At 47.5% G+C, this 21003-nt stretch overlaps 1 protein-coding gene across 5 annotated transcripts in view; it reads right to left on the reverse strand.

Moving 5' to 3' along the window:
- Positions 1-21003, reverse strand: part of IL1RAP (interleukin 1 receptor accessory protein) — an 87116-nt gene that overhangs the window by 27688 nt on the left and 38425 nt on the right. For all 5 annotated transcript variants that reach the window (XM_034424539.3, XM_034424541.3, XM_087872380.1 and 2 more), the window contains 4 exons: positions 13614-13684; positions 9867-10152; positions 4005-4197; positions 488-653 (listed from right to left, as the gene is read on the reverse strand). In XM_034424539.3, the coding sequence (XP_034280430.2) occupies positions 488-653; positions 4005-4197; positions 9867-10152; positions 13614-13683 (715 nt within the window). In that variant the 5' untranslated portion in view covers position 13684. The remainder of the gene's footprint in view (positions 1-487; positions 654-4004; positions 4198-9866; positions 10153-13613; positions 13685-21003) is intronic.

The raw sequence follows: 21003 nt of genomic DNA on the forward strand, positions 1-21003 counted from the left end.
AAAATCCTCCCGGTCACGGCCGTCAAGTGCTCTTCTAAAGACAACCGTGAATCCAGGAGGACACCCAAGTTGCGAGCCCTCTCCGTGGGGGCCAATGATTCACCCCCAATAGTCAGTGATGGCGCCAACTGACTATATCGGGACGTCGGAAACCACAGCCACTCGGTCTTGGATGGGTTGAGCCTGAGCCTGTTCCTCCCCATCCAGATCCGTACGGCCACCAGGCACCGGGACATCACTTCAAGGGCATCGTTGGGGTGGTCCTTAGCTAACTATGCCTGATGTTTTTTTTCCCCTCTCTCATCCACTAGAGCGAGTTTTAAAAAAAGAGAGATTGCAGAGGAAGGGATTGCAAGAGAATAAGCAGGCCACAATGGGGATACGCATCAAAAAAGAATGTATTAGTTTCAGGGAGTTCTGAGACTTGAAGTCTGCATATCTTAAAAGGGCCAAGTTTGGAGACCCCCCTGTCCTAGATTCTCCTTACCTACCACCCTGACTCTCATCGTCCGTGTCAGGGAAAAATCCCGGCTGTTCTCCCGGTAACTTGCCACGCAGGTGTACTCTCCATCGTACGCTGCTACAATGCCAAAAGTGAGGTTGAGGCCATTGGGGATCCGATCATGGTACTCATATTTCATCAGGTGGCACTCCTGGAATGGGGAGAGAATTGCAAACTGGGTCACACGAGCGTGTAAATTTTCAGAGTGGCAGCTGGCTACAAAACCGAAGCCACAGCCTGGAACCTGGGATGGAATTCAGACAACCAGGTGAAGCAGGTTAGGTAAAGACTGAATGGCTACATTCCCACATCACCTGAAGGTTGTTCGGATTAAACTCTGATCAGTTTCATGTCGGCTAGAAGGAAGCATGAAACTAGGCAGGGCTTCCAGATCCGAGCAATTACATAACTGTGTAAAAACAAATTACAGGTAGTCCTCAATTTATGACAACAACTTGGCCCAAAATTTCCATCGCTAAGAAAGGTGGTTGTCTTGCTTAACAACTGTGCCATTAGCAACAGATATTTCCGGCTCATTTGTGACCGTAAATTGAAAACTATTGGTATATGAATCTCTCCTTAACAACCCCTTGCTTAACAACGAGAATCCTGGTCCCAATTGTGTGGTAAATCAAAGACTATCTATTTGATACATGAATAAAGAAATAAAAATATTTCTGGCAGCTCAGCAGAGCCAAACTGTTCTTTCCCTGCACTGCCTTTTCTGACATTTTCATGAGAAAAGAGTCACCTGGGCAACAACTCCTCAAATATTCACACTGCGCATTGAATAACAGAATAACAAAATTGGAAGGGACTTTGGAGATTAAATCAAAATAGAGCTGGAAGGGACCTTGGAGGTCATCTAGTCCAACCCCTTGCTCAAGCAGGAAACCATATGCCATTTCAGACAAATGGCTGTCCAGCCTCTTCTTAAAACCTCCAATGATGGAGCACCCACAACTTCTAGTGGCAAGCTGTTCCACTGGTTAATTGTCTTCACGGTCAGGAAGTTTCTCCTTAGTTCCAGGTTTCTTCTCTCCTTGACTGGGTTCCATCCGTTGCTTCTTCTCCTGCCTTCTGATGCTTTGGAGAACAGCTTGACCTCTCTTCTTTGGGGCAGCCCCTCGGATCGATGCTTGTCATTGAGGCTGTCCCTGATGGCTGGCTAGTGCTGCCCATCCCATCCTCCTCGGTCTCTGCGGGGCCGTTGGAGAAAGAGGCTTTATGCCACTCCTGATAGAGTTTTATTAGCCGGATAAACGAGCTGTCATCTGCAAATTTATTTCCACTGGGGATTTAGTTGTGCTCGGCTAATAGATGGCAGAGATTTGAATTTTAATGGATGATGCCCTTCAGCCTAATGAAGTAATTCCTCCTCTCTCGTGGGAGGAAAGCAGGGATGGATCAAAAGATAAACAGCTTTCTACACAGACCCTTCAAACAAGTTGGGGGGTGCCAACTGTTTCACATGAACTGGGCATGGCTGGCCTAGTGAAGAGAAGGACCGGGGGAGACAGGAGAGCAGCGCTCCAATATTTGAGGGGCTGCCACAGAGAGGAGGAAGGGGGCCAAGATATTTTCCAAAGCACCAAAGAAGGCAGGAGAAGAAACAATGGGTGGAAACTGATCAAGGAGAGAAGCAACCAAGACATAAGGAGAAATTTTCTGACAGTGGGAGCAATCAACCGATGGAACAGAAGATGCCTTCGGAAGTTGTGGGAGCTTCATCACTGGAGGCTTTTAAGAAGAGACTGGGCTGCCATCTGCCAGAAATGGTGTAGGGTCTCCTGCTTGAGTGGGGGGTTGGACTAGATGACCTCCAAGGTCCCTTCCTTCTCTTCTCTTCTCTTCTCTTCTCTTCTCTTCTCTTCTCTTCTCTTCTCTTCTCTTCTCTTCTCTTCTCCTCCCCTCCCCTCCCCTCCCCTATACTATACTATACTATACTATACTATACTATACTATACTATACTATACTATACTATACTATACTATACTATACTATACTATACTATTCAGAGCAACCAGGATGATGAGGGGACTGGAGGCTAAAACATACGATGAACGGTTGCAGGAACTGGGCCTGGCTAGTCTAGGGATGAGAAGGACCAGGGGAGACAGGAGAGCATCTTCCAGTATTTGAGGGGCTGCCCCAGAGAGGAGGAAGGGGGTCAAGCTATTCTCCAAAGCACAAGAAAGAAAGAAAAAGAAAGAAAAGAGAGAGAGAGAGAGAGAGAGAGAAAGAAAGAAAGAGAGAGAGAGAGAGAGAGAGAGAGAAAGGAAGGAAGGAAGGAAGGAAGGAAGGAAGGAAGGAAGGGAGGAAGGAAGGAAGATATCTGAATGAACCATAGATGGACAGAAGACATGGCTAGTCTAGTGAAGAGAAGGACCAGGGGAGACAGGAGAGCATCTTCCAATATTGGAGGGGCTGCCCCAGAGAGGAGGGAGGGGGTCAAACTGTTCTCCAAAGCACAAGAAAGAAAGAAAAAGAAAGAAGAGAGAGAGAGAGAAAGAAAGAAAGAAGGAAAAAGAAAGAAAGAAAGAAAGAAAGAAAAGAAAGAGAGAGAGAGAGAGAGAGAGAAAGAAAGAAAGAGGAAGGAAGGAAGGAAGGAAGGAAGGAAGGAAGGAAGGAAGGAAGGAAGGAAGGAAGGAAGGAAGGAAGGAAGGAAGGAAGATATCTAAATGAACCATAGATGGACAGAAGACATGGCTGGTCTAGGGAAGAGAAGGACCAGGGGAGACAGGAGAGCATCTTCCAGTATTTGAGGGGCTGCCCCAGAGAGGAGGAAGGGGGTCAAGCTATTTTCCAAAGCCCCTGAAGGCAGGACAAGAAACAAGTCATCTAGTCCAGGAGCCTCCAACCTTGGCAACTTTAAGACTTGTAGGAGCTCTGGGAGTTGAAGTCCACAAGTCTTAAAGTTGTCAAGGTTGGAGACCCCTGATCTAGTCCAACCCCCTGCTCAAGCAGGAGACTCTGTGCCATTCCAGACAAGTGGCTGTCTGCTCTCTTCTTAAAAACCTCCAGTAATGAAGCACCCACAATTTCTAGTGGCAAGCAGTTCCACTGGTTAATTGTCCTCACTGTCAGGAAATTTCTCCTTAATTTCTAGGTTGCTTCTCTCCTAGATTAGTTTCTTTCTGTTGCTTCTTGTCCTGCCCTCAGGGGCTTTGGAGAACAGGTGGATCCCCTCTTCTTTGTGGCAGCCCCTCAAATATGGGAAGACTGTAATTATGTCCCCCCCAGTCCTTCTTTTCTCTAGCCAAATCCAATTCCTGCAATCGTTCTTTGTATTTTTTAAGCTTCTAGTCCCTAATCATCTCAGTTGCTCTTCTCTGGACTTTTTGAAAAAATGTGGGAAACAATCCGTGCAGACCCCAATCCACCAGGATCCCCCACCTCACTGGACCCCCCTGCCCCCAATTTTGCAAATGCTGCCCAGCTGGCTGAGAGGGGTGGTCTCCTCCCACACCGAGATGCTTCTGGGACCCCCGGATCACTCACCTTGTACCAGCGGACCTGGGGCTCAAGGCCGGCGGGAATGAAGCTCTCCACATCCGGGCAGGTGAGGTTCTGTTTGACCCTGTCGTAGTACATGAGGACCTCTTCCGGCTTGACCGCTTGGCTGAGGCAGGAGCCGGGGTCTTTGTGGACCACCTCCAAGGGGACGGCAATTTTGCTGCAGTAGGTGGCGTTCCTGCGAGGAAGGCAGGCGGGGAAAAAGGGGTGGTCACCAAAGAATGCAGTTGTGGGTTCAAGAGACACAACAGTAACAGTCACGCACACCACACAGAGGTTAAGACCGCAAATATCGCCCTAGGACAGAGGTCTTCAAACTTGGCAGCTTTAAGTCTTGTGGACTTCAACTCCCAGAATTCTCCACAAGTCTTAAAGCTGCCAAGTTTGGTTTTTTTTTTTTTAATTTGATTTATATGCCGCCCTTCTCCGGAGACTCAGGGCGGCTTACAATGTGCTCAGCAATAGCCTTCATCCTTTTGTATATTTATACAAAGTCATCTTATTGCCCCCACAAACTGGGTCCTCAATTTACCTACCTTAGAAAGGATGGAAGGCTGAATCAACCTTGAGCCTGGTAAGATTCGAACCTGCAGTAATTGCAGGCAGCTGTGTTAATAACAGGGTGCATTAAACCACTGTACTACCAAGGCTCCCTTTGTTTGAAGACCTCTGCCCTAGGAAGCCTGTGGAACTCCAGGCCACAAGATCCTACAAGGGGTTTTCGAGAAGTTTATTCATTTATTTATTTTATTTGTATAATTAAATAATTATACTTAATTATACTTATATAATTAAATTTGTATAATTTAATTTGTAAGTTATGTTTGCGGGGGACAAACTCACAAACGCATGGGCCAAATACACAAACATACATCCCATTTCAAGATACGCCACCTCACGCAGAGCGTGGGAAAAAGAACGAGAAACAGGAAGTTGGTAAAATTCAAATCAGGGAGTAAGAAAATGCAAAAAGTAAATTCATTTGACACTGGCTCCTTTTCTCTCTCTCTCTCTCCACACGACAGGTGGCCCTCCACTTACAGCCATTCGTTTAGTGACTGTTTGAAGTCACATCAAAAGTGATTTACGACCGGTCCTCGTCTTACGACCGTCACAGCACTCCTGCAGTCCCTTGATCAAAATTTGGATGCTTGGCCAAACTGGCATCTCTTTATGACGGTCACAGCTTCCTGGGGACACGTGGTCCCCTTCTGTGACCTTCCCAGCCGCTTTCTGACAAGCCAAAGTCAATGGGGGAAAGCTGGATTCACTTAACAACTGCATGACCCACTTAACAACTTCAGTGACTCACTTAACAACCATGGCAAGAAAGACCAAAAACGGGTGTGACTCACTTAACAGCGGCTTTGTTTAGCAACAGAAATGGTCACGGGATCCCCTTTTGCGACCCCCAAGTCAATGGGGGAAGCCCGATTCACTTAACAACCAGGTTACTAAGTTAACAACCACAGTGATTCGCTCATCAACCAGGGCATAAAAAGTCATAAAATGGGACAAAACTTTAGTTAAGCACTGTCTCTCTTAGCAACGGGCTCCATTGTGGTCGTAAGTCGAGGACTTCCTGCATCACCAAGTGGGCAGAAGCCCCTCTTTCCCCCAGCCCCTTTTCTGCTTCATTGATAGGCATTCCTGCTCACAACAGCCCACCCCCTCCTCCACCAGCCCCCAGCCCCTCTTAAGCGTCCCCCCTCCGTTTCACCCCATAATTAGAAGGGAATATCCAATCCAGGCAGGCCAATTAATCTGCAGCTCTAGTTTTCCGCCGTCGGTGTGTAACTCACAGTCCTTCGCTCCCCAGCCTCTGTCAAACACAATTACCGCGGTCCATGAAACGTTAATTTTTAAATCCATACTCCATATAATCTAACACCGGCCACAAATCACTTGAGTTCCCAGCAGAAAACATGTCCTTCTCTGCATGTAATAACATAAACACACGCATGTTTCGAACTCTTATCTAACCTTGGTTTGTTCTCCATCCTTTATCATCTTAAATCTGCCTTTATATCAGGGGTCTCCAACCTTGGCAACTTTAACCCTTGGAGGACTTCAACTCCCAGAATTCCCCAGCCAGCTTGCTGTATCTTTTACAGGAGGTCCTCAGACTTACGACCACAATGGAGCCTCCCCCAAATTTCCGTAGCTAAGAGAGAGGCGGGTTAACGGAGTTCTTCCTCGTTTTATGACCTTTTGTGCCACAGATGTTAAGCGAATCAGCGCAGTTGTTAAGTGAGTCCCATGGTTGTTAAGTGAATCTGGCTTCCCCATTGACTCTGCCTGTCCAAAGATCGCAAAAGGAGATTACGTGACCCCAAGACATTGCGACGGTCATAAATACGGGTCAGTTGCCAAATGTCTGAATTTTGGTCACATGACCAGGGCGATGCTGCAACGGTCATAAGTGGGAAAAGAGTCCTAAGTCACTTTTTTCAGTGCTGTCATAACTTCAAACGGTCACTAAATGAATGGGTGCTGAGTCCTTCGGGAGTAGGGCGGTATAGAAATCCAATTAAATAAATAAATAAGTTGAGAGCTACCTGTATTAGACTATAAACCACCCAGCATCACCTCAAAGCATGAAATGGGTGGCATATAAATTCAATCAAGCAATATTAATCATTCAATCAATCATAACCTGTTCGCAAGACCACACCTGGAATCCTGCACCCAGTTTTCATCCCCACATTACAAAAAAGAGGTTGAGATTTTGGAAAAAGTGCAGAGAAGAGCAACTAGGATGATCAAAGGCCTGGAGACTAAAACGTATGAAGAACGGTTGCAGGATTTGGGTTTGGCCAGTCTAGAGAAAAGAAGGACCGGAGGGACATGATAACAGTCTTCCAGTATTTGAGGGGCTGCCACAAAGAGGAGGGGACCAACTTATTTTCCAAAGCACCAAAAGGCAGGAGAAGAAACAACAGATGGAAACTAATCAAGGACAGAAGCAACTTGAAATTAAGGAGAAACTTCCTAACAGTGAGGATAATTGACCAGTGGAACAGCTTGCCACAAGAAGTTCTGGATGCTCCAACACTGGAATTTTTAAGAAGAGACTGGACAGCCATTTGTCTGAAATGGTCTAGGGTCTCCTGCCTGAGCAGAGAGTTGGACTAGAAGACCTCCAAGGTCCCTTCTGGCTCTATTCTGAATTTAAAATCATACATTTCATCCCAAAATGGGACATAGCCTTGTTTAATCCTTGCCCGGTGTCAAATGATTTGCAATTTGTTTTCATGCCTGCTTTTCTTTCCCCTTCTTCTGGACTTACTGCCGTCTGCCATCAAATCACAAACTTCTCCTCATTCAACCCTATTAAAACTCTCCTAGGCTTTCTCCAAATCACCAAATACATAAATATATTTTTTTTCTCGTACCCAAAGATTGCTAAACAAACTCAGCAAAAAAAGAAAAAAAAATCTGCCTTGCACCGCTCGGGCATAAAAGCCAGTGCAGAAATTCTCAATATGCTCTTTTTTTAATTTTTATTTATTGAATGCATACGCCTCCTCTAGCATCCTTTCGTGCAAAATTCAGCCAGGCCTTTCTTTCCCCAGCAGGCTTCGGAAACAAAATTTTTGCACGCCAAAAAGGACCCAGGAATGTTACACATGGGACACTACTTGTCGTGCGGCACAGACACAACCTTAAATCAATCACACGGACCCTCCCCAATAAGGAACCCACCCACCTCCCCATTTTATCATTTACCCCAATTCCACTCATCTAACTTGCAGCCTTTTCCCAACCTTCTCGCCACATTTATGACTTCCTTTAATCAATTTTTCTTTTCCCTGGACCTTCAAATTTATTGCATTCATTTCAATTGCAGTCTTCGACAACTCATTTCCATATAAACATTCCTTCCAGCTGTTCCCACATCAGTTCCCTCCCTGGCCTTGAATTTCCACTTGCACTTGCTGTGCGTGAGACTCTGGGCTTCACTCCCTTTTTGCTCCCTTTCTAAACCGGTTTGACTCCCCTTTGCATTGTCTCTGCTTCATGTCTCTGGAGGTTCTCAGTCCTCCAGGTCACGGTTGTCCCAAAGGTGTGCCCCCCCCCCCCACCCCAAGAGACAACTGGACTTTCTGGTTTTTCTTTTCAGCTCAGAGCTGAGGAAGCTTCTTGGATAAGAAGCGAAACGTCTTCAAAGAAAAAACAAGGAAGTCCAGTTGCCTCCTGAAAAAGCACCTTGGAGTCAGATCTGGTTAGTGCTTGGAGGGCTGTAGGCTGGACAGGGGAGGTGGGGAAAAATGCCACTTAAAAGAAGGGACTTGGGCTTATTGGGGGACTGTGGTGCCGTCTGAGCTCGATGATTTTCTTGTAGACGTTTCATGACCCAACTAGGGAACAGCATCAGTGCTACGATAACCACAGATGATGTCATTTTATTTGGGTCATGAAACGTCTGCAAGAAAATCATCGAGCTCAAATAGCACCAAAGACATCCCCCCCCACTCCTTCTCTTCCACCACCACCTCCTCCTCCTTTTCCTCCTCTCTGTAAACCCCCCTCCCTTCTAGCATTGATGATGTTGAGTCATGAAACATATGCAAGAAAACCACCCAGCTCAGACAGCACCAAGGGCCCCACAGTTCTTTCCCCTCTTCCTCTTCCTCCTCCTCCTCCTCTACCCACCTCCCTCTGCCTTCCAGCATTGAAGATGTTCCCTAGTTGGGTCATGAAATGTCTGCAAGGAAGCCACTAAGCTCAGACAGCACCAAGGGCCCTACTTCTTCTACTACCTCCTCTTCCTCTTCTTCTTCTCTTCTTCCTCTTCCTCTTCCTCTTCTTCTTCTCCTCTTCTTCCTCTTCCTCTTCCTCTTCTTCCTCTTCTTCTTCTTCCTCCTCCTCCTCTTCTTCTCCTCTTCTTCCTCTTCCTCTTCTTCCTCCTCCTCCTCCTCCTCTTCTTCTTCTCCTCTTCCTCTTCCTCTTCCTCTTCCTCTTCTTCCTCCTCCTCCTCTTCTTCTCCTTTTCTTCCTCTTCCTCTTCCTCTTCTTCTTCTTCCTCTTCTTCCTCCTCCTCATCTTCTTCTTCTCTTTTCTCTTCTTCTTCTTCTTCTTCTTCTTCTTCTTCTTCTTCTTCTTCTTCTTCTTCTTCTTCTTCTTCTTCTTCTTCTTCTTCTTCTTCCTCCTCCTCCTCCTCCTCCTCCTCCTCGTTTCCACAACCTCCCCCCTTCTAGCACTGATGATGTTACCTAGTTGGGTCATGAAATTTCTTCAAGAAAACTACCAAGCTCAGAGAGCACCAAGAACCCCACATCTTCCTCCTCCTCCTCCTCCTCCTCCTCCTTTCTCCCCTCAAAACTCACTTCCTCATAACACTGATTACGTTCCCTAGTTTGTTTTATTTATTTATTTCGTCAAGCATGTAATAGGCAACAGATATAAGTATAAACATAATGATGAATTCATGAAATCAAACCTATCAAACCAGTTAAGATGCAGGCAGCGTTTTAGGACCCAAACTCTTTATACTTTACACAAATGACCTTTGCAATCATATTATAAGCAACTGCGTTCCCTTCGCAGATGATGTCAAACTATTCAACACCACCGACAATGCTGCTACTCTACAAAAAGACCTCGATTATGTGTCCGAATGGTCAAACAATTGGCAACTCCAAATCTCGTAGTAGGATCATGAAACGTCTCCAAGGAAACCGCCAAGCTCAGAGAGCACCAAGCACCCCTCATTTCAACCCTGAGCTACGGATATTCTCCTTTATTGAGAGACCACCTTGCTTGGACGAATTGTGGGGAGCATTGCAAGGTTTCCTCCCCCCCCCTCCCCAAGCGAGCAGGAGAAGGAAGCCTCGGCCAAGCTTACCTGAGCATACAGGTGTAGTTCCCCGTGTCGTTGAGCAGTGCCGGGCGGAACCAGAGCATGTCCTTCTCCTTGCTGATGTGGTTGTCGGGATGGCGGAAGTTAATGGGCTCCTCCAGGTCCTGGCCCTGCCCGATCCAGTACCAGATGAGGGTCAAGCCGGCCGAGTGGGCAGTGCTGTAGTTGTACTTCACAAAAGCCACAAAGAGGGGGCACTTGATCTTGGCCGGTTCCCCGCTGTACACCGGCTTGTGCTTCATGGTGTCGACCCCCCAGTCATCGCAGCGCTCTGGAAAGGACCCCCCCAAAAAGCAGGATTAAACGCCGGTCACCAACTTCAGATACCTGCTCTTTCCAACTTCCAAAGAGGTTTTGGAGGGGGGGGTTGGACTAGATGACCTACAAGGTCCCTTCCAACTCTGTTAATCTAATAATCTAATAGATGGACCCTTTCCCAAAATTCTCACGAGGATCCCACAGGCCGGGGGAATTCTGGGAACTGAAGCCCACTCACGGTGACGTTGGACAGCCTGGATCAACCTCTTTCCTTTTCTTAGCTCTTTACCTCATCTGCAAATCCAGGGCCAGAGTTTGGTGGGACTCGAACACGGACCCCAGAGACAATACTCAGAGGTAGAAGAGAATTATTAATACAGGTAGTATTAACCTGTGACTTGCGACTTCAAAATTTGTGTTGCTAAGCAGGACAGTTGTTAAGTGAATCTGGCTTTCCCCACAGATGAAACTTTCTGGAGAGGGAAAAAAACTCAAAATTCTTGGAAAAGGCTGCTGGGTGGAGGGGTTTCTTGCACCAGGAATTTCCCAACAGACAGAGGCTGGAGAAGTATTAAGTGGGATGGTATCGTGAATCCTGCAGGGGGTGGACTTGATGACCTCTGACGTCCCTTTCCAGCTCTGAGCTTTTAAGGGCATTTGAAGAGGCTGCAGCTGTCCTGAGCTCATATAAGTCTGACGTCCACCCTTGAAATTTCCAGGAGAGAGACCCCATTCTCTGCCCCCTCTTAATTTCTCCCCGAGCCCCAGGTCCCGACTCCTGAAGTTGTCATTGTCACCTTGCGCACGGCCCCTCCTGTGAACTAAGCCTAGGGTTTTGCTCCTGACAAATTCCCCAGTCCCCCCCCACGCCCCCCCACGCCTCGTCACAAGACGGGGACAGCATCTAAAGCAGGGATTAAGAGTGGGTTTAGCTGCAAGACGTGCGGCTAATTCCATTTTCCTCTTGAGGTTTAGGGTCAGTTGGCTCGCTGTCTTGGAGACTCGGGAGGGCATCGCAAAAAAATGAAAGAATAGAAATAGAAATAAGAGAAGAGAAGAGATTAGAGAATGGAATGGAATGCAGTGGAATGGAGTGGAGTGGAGTGGAGTGGAATAGAATAGAATAGAATAGAATAGAATAGAATAGAATAGAATAGAATAGAATAGAATAGAATAGAATAGAATAGAATAGCAGAGTTGGAAGGGACCTTGGAGGTCAACTAGTCCAACCCCCAGCCCAAGCAGGAGACCCTACACCATTTCTGACAGATGGCAGTCCAGTCTCTTATTGGAAGCCTCCAGTGATGAAGCTCCCACAACTTCCGAAGGCAACTTCTGTTCCATGGGTTGATTGTTCTCACTGTCAGAAAATTCCTACTTATTTCCAGGTTGAATCTCTCCTTGTTCAGTTTCCATCCATTGCTTCTTATCTGGCCTTCAGGTTCCTTGGAAAAATTGCTTGGCCCCCCTCCTCTCTGTGGCAGCCCCACAAATATTGGAAGATGCTCTCCTGTCTCCCCTGGTCCTTCTCTTCCCTAGACTAGCCATGCCCAGTTCCTGCAACCGTTCATCGTATGTTTTAGCCTCCAGTCCCCGAATCGTTTTTGTTGCTCTCTGTATGCGTCCATGAAATCACATGGAACCAAATGAAATTTGAACTACAATATCCATAAATCTCATCCAACGACTAGCAAATAGAGCTCCTTTCACTCGTCCGTCTCTCCGAGGGGTGAGATATGGTTGCATGAGATCATTTTCCATCATCAGATTCATTAAGAGGAGTGCAAAGATGCATTCTCTTGGCTGGGCCGCTTCGGGCAACATTCCCGTTTTCCAAAACCAGCCTTCTGTTCCCCCTTAACGACGGCTTGCTAATTGTCCTTCTGTGCGCCTGAATTCAATAGCAACTGTTTTTAAATGATTCTCCAGGTCTGGTCCCCATATATCTTTCCGTTCCCCTTTAATCTCCTCTCTTATCAGCTCTTTCGCTTTCCCTTTTTTTAATCTCCTCTCTATCAGCTCTTTCGCTTTAAAGAAAAGTTCTCTTTGGAAGCCAAAATCTTAACCAACGCTAGGGATTCCTGACAATTTTCCAATTAGATAAATTAAATTTCCTCGCTGTTTCCACTTGGTTCAATAACATCTCTTCCTTGCATTAGATTCTGGGCAACACTTCAGATCCCTCGTTTCTCAACCTCAGCAAATTTAAGAGAGGAGTGGGCTTCGACTCCCAGAATTCCCCAGCTGGCACAATTTGAAGTTGCTTAAGACTATCACAAAGATAGAAAGATGATTAGGGGACTGGAGGCTAAAATAGACGAAGAACGGTTGCAGGAATTGAGTATGGCTAGTTTGATGAAAAGGAGGACCAGGGGAGACATGAATAGCATCTTCCCATATTTGAGGGGCTGCCCCAGAGAAGAGGGAGTCAAGCTATTCTCCAAATCACCTGAAGGCAGGACAAGAAGCAACAGGTGGAAACTAAGCAAGGAGAGAAGCAACCTGGAATTAAGGATGAATTTTCTATCAGTGAGGACAAATAACCAGTGGAACTGCTTGCCACCAGAAGTTGTGGGTGCTCCATTCCTGGATGTTTTTAAAAAGAGACTGGACAGTCATTTGTCTGAAATGACATAGGGTTTCCTGCCTGAGCAGGGGGTTGGACTAGAAGACCTCCGAGGCCCCTTCCATAATTAGTCTGTTATTCTGTTATGCTTTTTATTCCAGTTGACTGTGTGAGTTGCCATGACACCCGTGTGAAATAGGATGTGTGGTTTGCACACTTTGCCAGATGCCACAATTTCCCGGAAGCCGAGAGGCCGTTTTTAGCAAGAAACAGACTGCCATTGGCAGGAACAGCTTTTTCAGGAAAAGTGGTGTTAATCGAAATTTGCATGGGCATCCTAAGCTCTCCTGCAGATAAAGAAATCTCTTTTAAGGAAGAAAGCCATAAACCTTCCTGCCGATTTCTGTCTCACAACACGCAAAGCTTTTCCCAGGATGAAAAAGTAGACAAAAGGACAATTTGGATAGTGATTGTGAGAGGCAGCTTCTTCTCAATACAGGCAGTCCTCACTTAGCGACCGGAACCAGGAACACCAAGCAAAGCGGTCGCTAAGTGAGAAACCACATGATTTCCCTCTTTCCGGCTCAAAAGTGACAAAACTGCACCTAGTCCTTGACTTACGATTATTCGCTTAGTGACTATTATGACAGCGCTGGGAAAAAAGAGTTCACTTAACAACGGTGGCAAGAAAAGTCAACGGCGGTCACAAGTTGAGTGCTTCCCGCATTCCCAACTGAACAGAAGGAGAATATTGCGCAACCAGGTCAACGAAAGGCCTGCGGGAGGCTCAGTTCAGCCCTATGGCTTAATCTTTGGGTCTATGGGCACATTGGGCGCACTTCGTGTCGGTGTGTTGTGTGGATGCAGCCCTGTCCTTCTTCAGGGGCTCAACTCGTGGGCGCACTCACCAGAGGTGCTGACCAGCAGGTCCGGCGCATGGAGGCAGACGGCGATCAGGAGGACTTGCTGGGCCCTCATCCTGCAGGGAAACAAGAGCAGACAGGCAGGGACGTTGAGGGAGGGTCTGGAGATGGGCTCACTGTTTTGCCTGGTGGCTCTATGGACCCCAAACACCATCAGCGGACTTGGGGTCCCTTGCAATGCCAGCCGTGTGGTCCCCCTGAAGAGAAGAAGGGTGGAGGAGAAGGAGAAATAGTGGTGATGGGGAGGAGGGGAGGTGGAAAGCAAGGAGAAAGAGAAGGAGGAACGTTGGTGTTGGAAGAGGAGGAAAAGAGAAGGAGAGGAGAAGGAGGCGGGAGGAGAGGGGGAAGGAAAACTGGTGGTGAAGGAGAAGAACTGGTGGTAGAGGAGGAGGAGGAGTGGGAAGAAGGAGGAGGAGAAGAAGAAAGAAGGAGGAGAAGAAAAAAGAAGAAAGAAGGAGGAGGAGAAGAATAGGTGGTAGAGGAAGAGGGGGGAAGGAGAAGAAAGAAGGAGGAGAAGGAGAAGAAAGAAGAAGAAAGAAGGAGGAGAAGGAGAAGGAGAATGGGAAGGAGGAGGGGGAAGGAGGAGAAGGAGAAGAAAAAAGGAAGGAAAGAAGGAGAAGGAGAAAAAGAAGGAGAAGGAGGAGGAGGAGGAGGAGAAGGAGAAGAACTGGTGGTAGAGGAGGAGGAGGGGGAAGGGGAAGGAAAAGGGGAAGAAAGAAGGAGAAGAAAGAAGGAGAAGGCCAGCCAGAGAGATCCAGAGAAGGGAAGCAGACCCTCTGCTTGCTGGATGAGATCTTAGGAGCCCCCTTCCTTCCTCCTTGCCCCTTCCCAGGCTTTGCAGGCAGGGCCTGTTCCCCAGTGGTGAAATCCAAATTTTTTTTACTACCGGTTCTGTGGGCGTGGCTTGGTGGGCGTGGCAGGGGAAGGATACTGCAAAATCCCCATTCCCGCCCCACTCTGGGGCCAGCCAGAGGTGGTATTTGCCGGTTCTCCGAACTGCTCAAAATTTCCGCTACCGGTTCTCCAGAACCTGTCGGAACCTGCTGGATTTCACCCCTGCTGTTCCCCCCTCCCAACCCCTCCCCCCTTATTTCTGGTGATGCTTTCCCCAAGATCTCCACCGCCTCCTTAACCAGGCCTAGCACCACCTTCAAAACCAGCCCTCTTCCAAAAGAAAAAACCCAGCCCAGAAAAGACGTCCAGAAAACTGCCAGAGACGCCGTCAAGACAAGGAAGCCAACTCAGAAGGGCTTCCTCCCACGACCGGCTTCCCCGGACTTACGACACAATCCTCCCCGTCACTCCCTCGTCTGGCGCTACACGCGTGTCCTTCCTGTTTCTCAAACTCACACACACAACAAGACACAGCCTGAGTCAATTCCACCACACACACACACCCGAGCTCAGGTGGCAGAGCAGGTGTGCCAGGCTGGCAGTGGGCACAAAACCACCCCGCGGAGGGTCTACGAGGACCCCTCTCTCTGTTTCTTTTTTTTAAAAAAAGGTGCAATGCACAACATGCTTCAAAGCTTCAAATCCTCACCCAGCAGCTTTACTCACTTCTGAGCACTCAGCACACGGAGCAATGCAATATTTCTGATTATTATTATTTTTTAAGCAGTAGGAAAACAACCTGCTAACCCTCTCTGAGGTCATATTTTTGTTCCTCTTTGGGGAAAACCAAGGGAAACATTACTAAAAAAAACATGTTGTACATATTTAGCATTCTTCACGATGTTTCTCCACTTTGGCAATTTGACGATGTGTGGACTTCAACTCCCAGAATTCCCTAGTCAGCCATTTTTTTTCCTCCTACCCACTAAAGCGGAGAGATTGCAGAGGAAGGGATTGCAAGAGAGTAAACTATGCTGGCTGGGGAATTCTGGGAGGTGAGAAACGCTGTTTTACAAACACACAAAGGGACGAAGTGTCTTTATTAGACGTTCAGTGCATTGTATCATTTGGGTTGCTCATAAAAGTGGATGGGGGGAGTAAAAACTGGGAAACGTAGCTCATTCAGGCAAACGCGCTGATAAATTGAATTTACTTTGTCACTAAACGAATTGTTGTAAGTTGTGCGTTCATCTTTTTCTCATTTTTGCATGATTCTGTCTCCTGCATTACCTAACTTCCTCCCCCCACCTGCTTGCAGAAACTTAGCCCGTCAGAAAGAAACCCTGTTCCCTGAGGTGCTAGTTTTCCGCATGCGGGGGCCTTTCCCAAGCCTCCCCCCTTGAGCTTCCATCTGTGTGACTTGAAGCAGGACCAGAGATGGAGTTTCATTCCTGCATTGGCCGGGGCTCAAGACCTGGATTGTGAGAACTGAGCCGGGGGATAGATAGGTAAGGAATGTTTAGCCATGCTGGCATTTTTAAAAAGCATTTGAAGCTCTTTCCCAGCGTTATCCTTGTCCCCAGTGTGAGGGGTGGATGCTGATCCGGTCCTCCCCAGCTCTACAGGTAGACCTCGACTGTCTATATAGGGTCTCCTCCTCAAGCAGGGGGTTAGACTAGAAGACCTCCAAGGTCCCTTCCGACTCTATTATTCTATGCACTGGTATTTGGGGAATCACAATGTCCCCCCAGGACATGGCAACCGTCATAAATACACGCCAGGTGCCAATCACCTGGATTTTGATCACGTGACCACGGGGATGCTGCAACAGTCGTAAGTTTGAAAACAGACATGTCATTAAAAAAATAAAACGAAAATAAAAACGCCAAGATAATAACTAAATAACTAAATAAACCAACAGCCAATGGGTTGGACTCGATGGACCACCAAGGTCTTTTTCTGCCATCAGTTTTCTCTTTCTGTTTTTTTCAGTGCTGGTGTAAGTTCGGTCACTAAACGAATGGTGGTTAAGTCGAGGAGTACCTATGCAAAGCCCCCAAAGCTCTGCCCCCCCCCCTCCCTTTTTGCAGCCCTGGAGGCTTGCTCTGCGAGAGCGCTGGCGATAATAAACCCCCATGTAACCAGGAGCCCCCAAACCATCTTCTCCGTCTCGCAAACCCCCTTGGAAAAGGGGCAGCTCTGGTGGGCGACCTCCCCCTTCCTTGGCACAGCTATCCTGCCTGCAGTTCCTTCCTCTTTGAGGCTGGCAAACACACACACACACACACACACACAAACATGGATGTGAGTGTGGCACAGCCTCCCCCAACCTCCCCCCCTTCCATGCTCAACTGGGGGTTGTGAGAGCTTAAATAAGACCCACCCGGAGGGCGCCAGGTTGGTGAAAGAGATGCCAGACCTTCTTTTTGGATGCTCCCATTTTGCAGAGACGCGGAGCCCCTTCACCCCTTGGCATCATTCAGATGTGGTACCCTGCCTACCTTCCCACACACTCCAGAAAAATACTTCCAGCTGCAGGGAAGAGCTGGGGAGGGTCTTCCCAACCCAGACACCCCCTCCCCTCCTTGGCCATCTCCTGCCCCCTTTGTGTCTCAAGCACCTGGCGAAGGCAAGGCTGCGTGGCAGCATTTTATCATTCTGCAAACATAGCAACCGGAGCCAAAGACCCTGGCAACCAGACCTTTGCAAAATCTATTTTCATTTTCCTCGGAGCAGCTCTGGCTGCAAAGGGGCCACGGTGGGCTCCGAGACCACTTGGAAATGACCTCGAAGGACAAAGGGGGGGGGGCTTGGGGTCACCTGTTCCAGGTTCAGATAGGCTCTGGGTCGATGGACATACGTTGGGGGGCTCTGGGTCTGGAGGAATTTTGTCCCAGAGTAATTTGTGACGCTTGGTCAAAATTTGGCTAAAACCAATCCTTGCATTTAAAGTGAAGGAAAGTTGAAGCGAGATTATGAGCGCCATCATGGTTTCACTTAGCAGCCGCTTTGCTTAATGACAAGTTTCTGGTCGTAATTGGGGTTGCTAATATGTATACCATATAGGACTTTGTAAGAATGATCTTGAACTTTCGAAGTGTCCTTTGCAGGCTTGGCAAATTCATTGATGAGGTTTTTGGTTTTTTTTAAAAAAAGAAGTTTTTTTATTATGTACATTTAAGGATTCAGAAATCTCTGTGAGAATTGCCAGGGCCTAACTGCCCATTCATCATATTGTAATATTTCAATTGTGTCTCGACGAATTGCATTGATTGCTCCTGTAATGGTGAGCGGGTCTTTAGACTTGGCCTTTTAAGAGTTCTGAGGAGAGGAGAGGAGAGGAGCTGGAAGGGATCTTGGAGGTCTTCTAGTCCAACCCTTGAAGGGACCCTAGACCGTTTCAGACAAGTGGATGTCTAGTTGCTTCTTAAAAACCTCCAGTGATGGAGTGTCCATGATTTCTGGTGGCAAGCAGTTCCACTGGTTATTTGTCCTCACTGATAGAAAATTCATCCTTAATTCCAGGTTGCTTCTCTCCTTGATTAGTTTCCACCCATTGCTTCTTGTCCTGCCTTCAGGTGCTTTGGAGAATAGCTTGACTGCCTCTTCTTTGGGGCAGCCCCTGAGATATTGGAAGACTGCTATCATGTCTCCCCTAGTCCTTCTTTTCTTTAGACTAGACATACCCAGTTCCTGCAACCGTTCTTCATATGTTTCAGCCTCTCCAGTCCCCTAAATCCTCTTTGTTGCTCTTCTCTGCACTTTTTCCAAAGCCTCAACATCTTTTTTGGAATGTGGTGACCAAAACCGGATGCAGGATTCGAGGTGTGGCCTTACTAAGGCTTTATAAAGCGGTACTAATCCTTCACGTGAGTTTGATTCAATGTCCCTGTTTATACAACCAAGGATTGTGTTGGCTTTTTTGGCTGCTGCCGCACACGGCTGGCTCATATTCAAGGGATCGTTCCCTAGGACTCCAAGGTCCCTCTCGCAGTTCCTGTTTTGGAGCCAGGTCTCGCCCAATGTGTTGACATCCATTTCCTCATCCTGTCCTTTTAACAGTCTCTTGGATTTGAGACTCGGATTTAAAGATAATCCTCAATTTACAACTGTTCGTTTAGTGCAGAGGTCTCCAAACTTGGCCGCTTTAAGACTTGTGGACTTCAACTCCCAGAATTCTCCAAACTTGGCCGCTTTAAGACTTGTGGACTTCTGGGAGTTGAAGTCCACAAGTCTTAAAGCTGCCAAGTTTGAAGACCTCTGGTTAGTGAATGTTCAAAGTTTTTTTCAAGCGCTGAAAAAAAGTGACTTATGACCTTTTTCTCACACTTACGACCATTGCAGCATCCCCCTGGTCACGTGATCAAAAAATTCAGACTATGGCAACTGACTCATACTTATGACGTTTGCCGTGTCCCGGGATCCCCTTTTGCGACCTTCTGACAAGCCGAGTCCAAGGAGAAGCAGGATTCGCTTAACAACCATGTGACAAGAAAGGCTGTCCAAATGGGGCAACTTAAACAACTGTTTTGCTTAGCTATGGAAATTTTGGTCGTAAGTTGAGGACTACCCCCATTCCAAGTGGGATCAGCATTGAGGTGCAAAGCCCATTTGAAGGCCAGGTTTATATGCTCCAGAGGTGGGTGATGGAGAAGAAACCCACCCAGATGCAACCCAAAGACCCCTCTCTGCCCCCTCCCTGACTACCCTCTCGGAGGGGACAATGTGCATTCACACAACACACTTGCCCTGACCCAGTTTCTCCAGCGATTCATTTTCTGGGTTTGCTGGCAACATCAGTCAGGAATCCATTAATTTTCAGGCCCTCCAAAAACTCCAGGGAGAATTCCTGGAAGTCCTTGGGGTTATACAGTTGAAACCTGAGCTGCAAATATTCTCTTCCGTCAGTTCCTGGAAGCCTGGCTGCCACTCAGACAAACCAGCCATCAACAGGCACACAGAGATAAAGGACGTGTCTGCGTACTATTCAAAAGAGACAATCAAAACAAAACCTTTGCCTGCAATCTATATGCAGATCAAGATTAACCCCAGGCCAAGAATCAAGGTGTAAACAACACCGCAATCACGGAAAGGCCAACTCAGAGAAACAAACAGTAAACAACAGCCAAACCAAGGAACCAACAAGTACACCCCCTTTGGCACTGACAGGGCAAGCTACTAGTTATATACAGAGAGCAAACCCCCCTCCCTTCTAGCACTGATGACGTTACTTAGATTGGGTCATGAAACGTCTACAAGAAAACCACCAAGCTCAGAGAGTACTAAGGACCCACAGTCCTCCTCCTCCTCCTCCTCCTCCTCCTCTTCCTCCTCCCTGCAAACTCCCCTCCCTTCAAATACGGATGATGTTACCTAGTTGGGTCATGAAACGTCTGCAAGAAAACCACCAAGGGACCCCACTATTTTCCTCCTCCTCCTCCTTGCAAACCCCTCTCCCTTCTAGCACTGATTTTGTTGCCTAGTTGGTTATGAAATTGCAAGAAAACAACCAAGCTCAAAGATCCTTTTCGATTGGTAATCAATCAACTAACATTGTTGGCTTAACCATAACCAAGTTTAGCCCGCCATGCAAATGGGGTCCCTGAGCTGCTCCCTTCAGGGAGTGAAGTCATCCCAGCCAAAGCTGAGCTACCTTTTAGCAACCTGACAACCCGAATGAACTAAAGAGATCAACTGCATTGGCACTTCTGGCTTCATCTAACTCAGGACTGCCAAAAAATTGAGACGGCGGCAAAGTCCTTTTTACAGCCACAAAAAATGAGTTGGTCAATAAGCCCACCTGGGTGGCATCGTATTAGTGGTATCATTTTATTTTCAGCCCACCTGCCAAGCTTTCTGATCCAACCAGCGCAGAAAATGCTGTTGCGCAATTCGTTTTCCAACAGTTGCCAAATCCTGGTTTTTTTCCTTGTGCCTCGATCATCACCACTTAAGAAACAAGGCAGGAGAAGAGATTCTGCCAAGCGTGTGACAAGTGCCAGGAGAACCTGGGAGCGGCTTTCGAAAGGCATCTTTGGGCTCAGCCCAAGCCCAGCTGCACCTGGGCAATTATAGAGAGAAGCAGCCCAAGGAAGATGCTGAGACTCTGGAAAGAGTGCAGAGAAGAGCAACCAGGATGATGAGGGGACTGGAGGCTAAGACATACGATGAACGGTTGCAGGAACTGGGCCTGGCTGGTTTAGAGAAGAGAAGGACCAGGGGAGACAGGGGAGCATCTTCCAATATTGGAGGGGCTGCCAAAGAGAGGAGGAAGGGGGTCAAGCTATTCTCCAAAGCCCCCGAAGGCCAGACTCTGTTATTCTGTAACCTCCTTCAGGTAAATTTCCAAGGAATCTCATCCTCAACATTTCAGCTCCTTAGGGGCCGTGAGTTCCTACCATGAAACCTGGCAGGCTTTTCTCGGACAAGAATAATTTTGCCCTGCTGGATGCCCCATTAAGTGGGTGACCTCCCCGCCACCCCTGACTCTCCCCAAGCTCCTTGGGTGGATCTCATGGGGAGATCTACCTGCTTTTTTCCA

Source organism: Pantherophis guttatus, chromosome 6, assembly GCF_059756535.1.
Source record: "Pantherophis guttatus breed Tessera chromosome 6, ASM5975653v1, whole genome shotgun sequence".
Lineage (NCBI taxonomy): Eukaryota > Metazoa > Chordata > Lepidosauria > Squamata > Colubridae > Pantherophis > Pantherophis guttatus.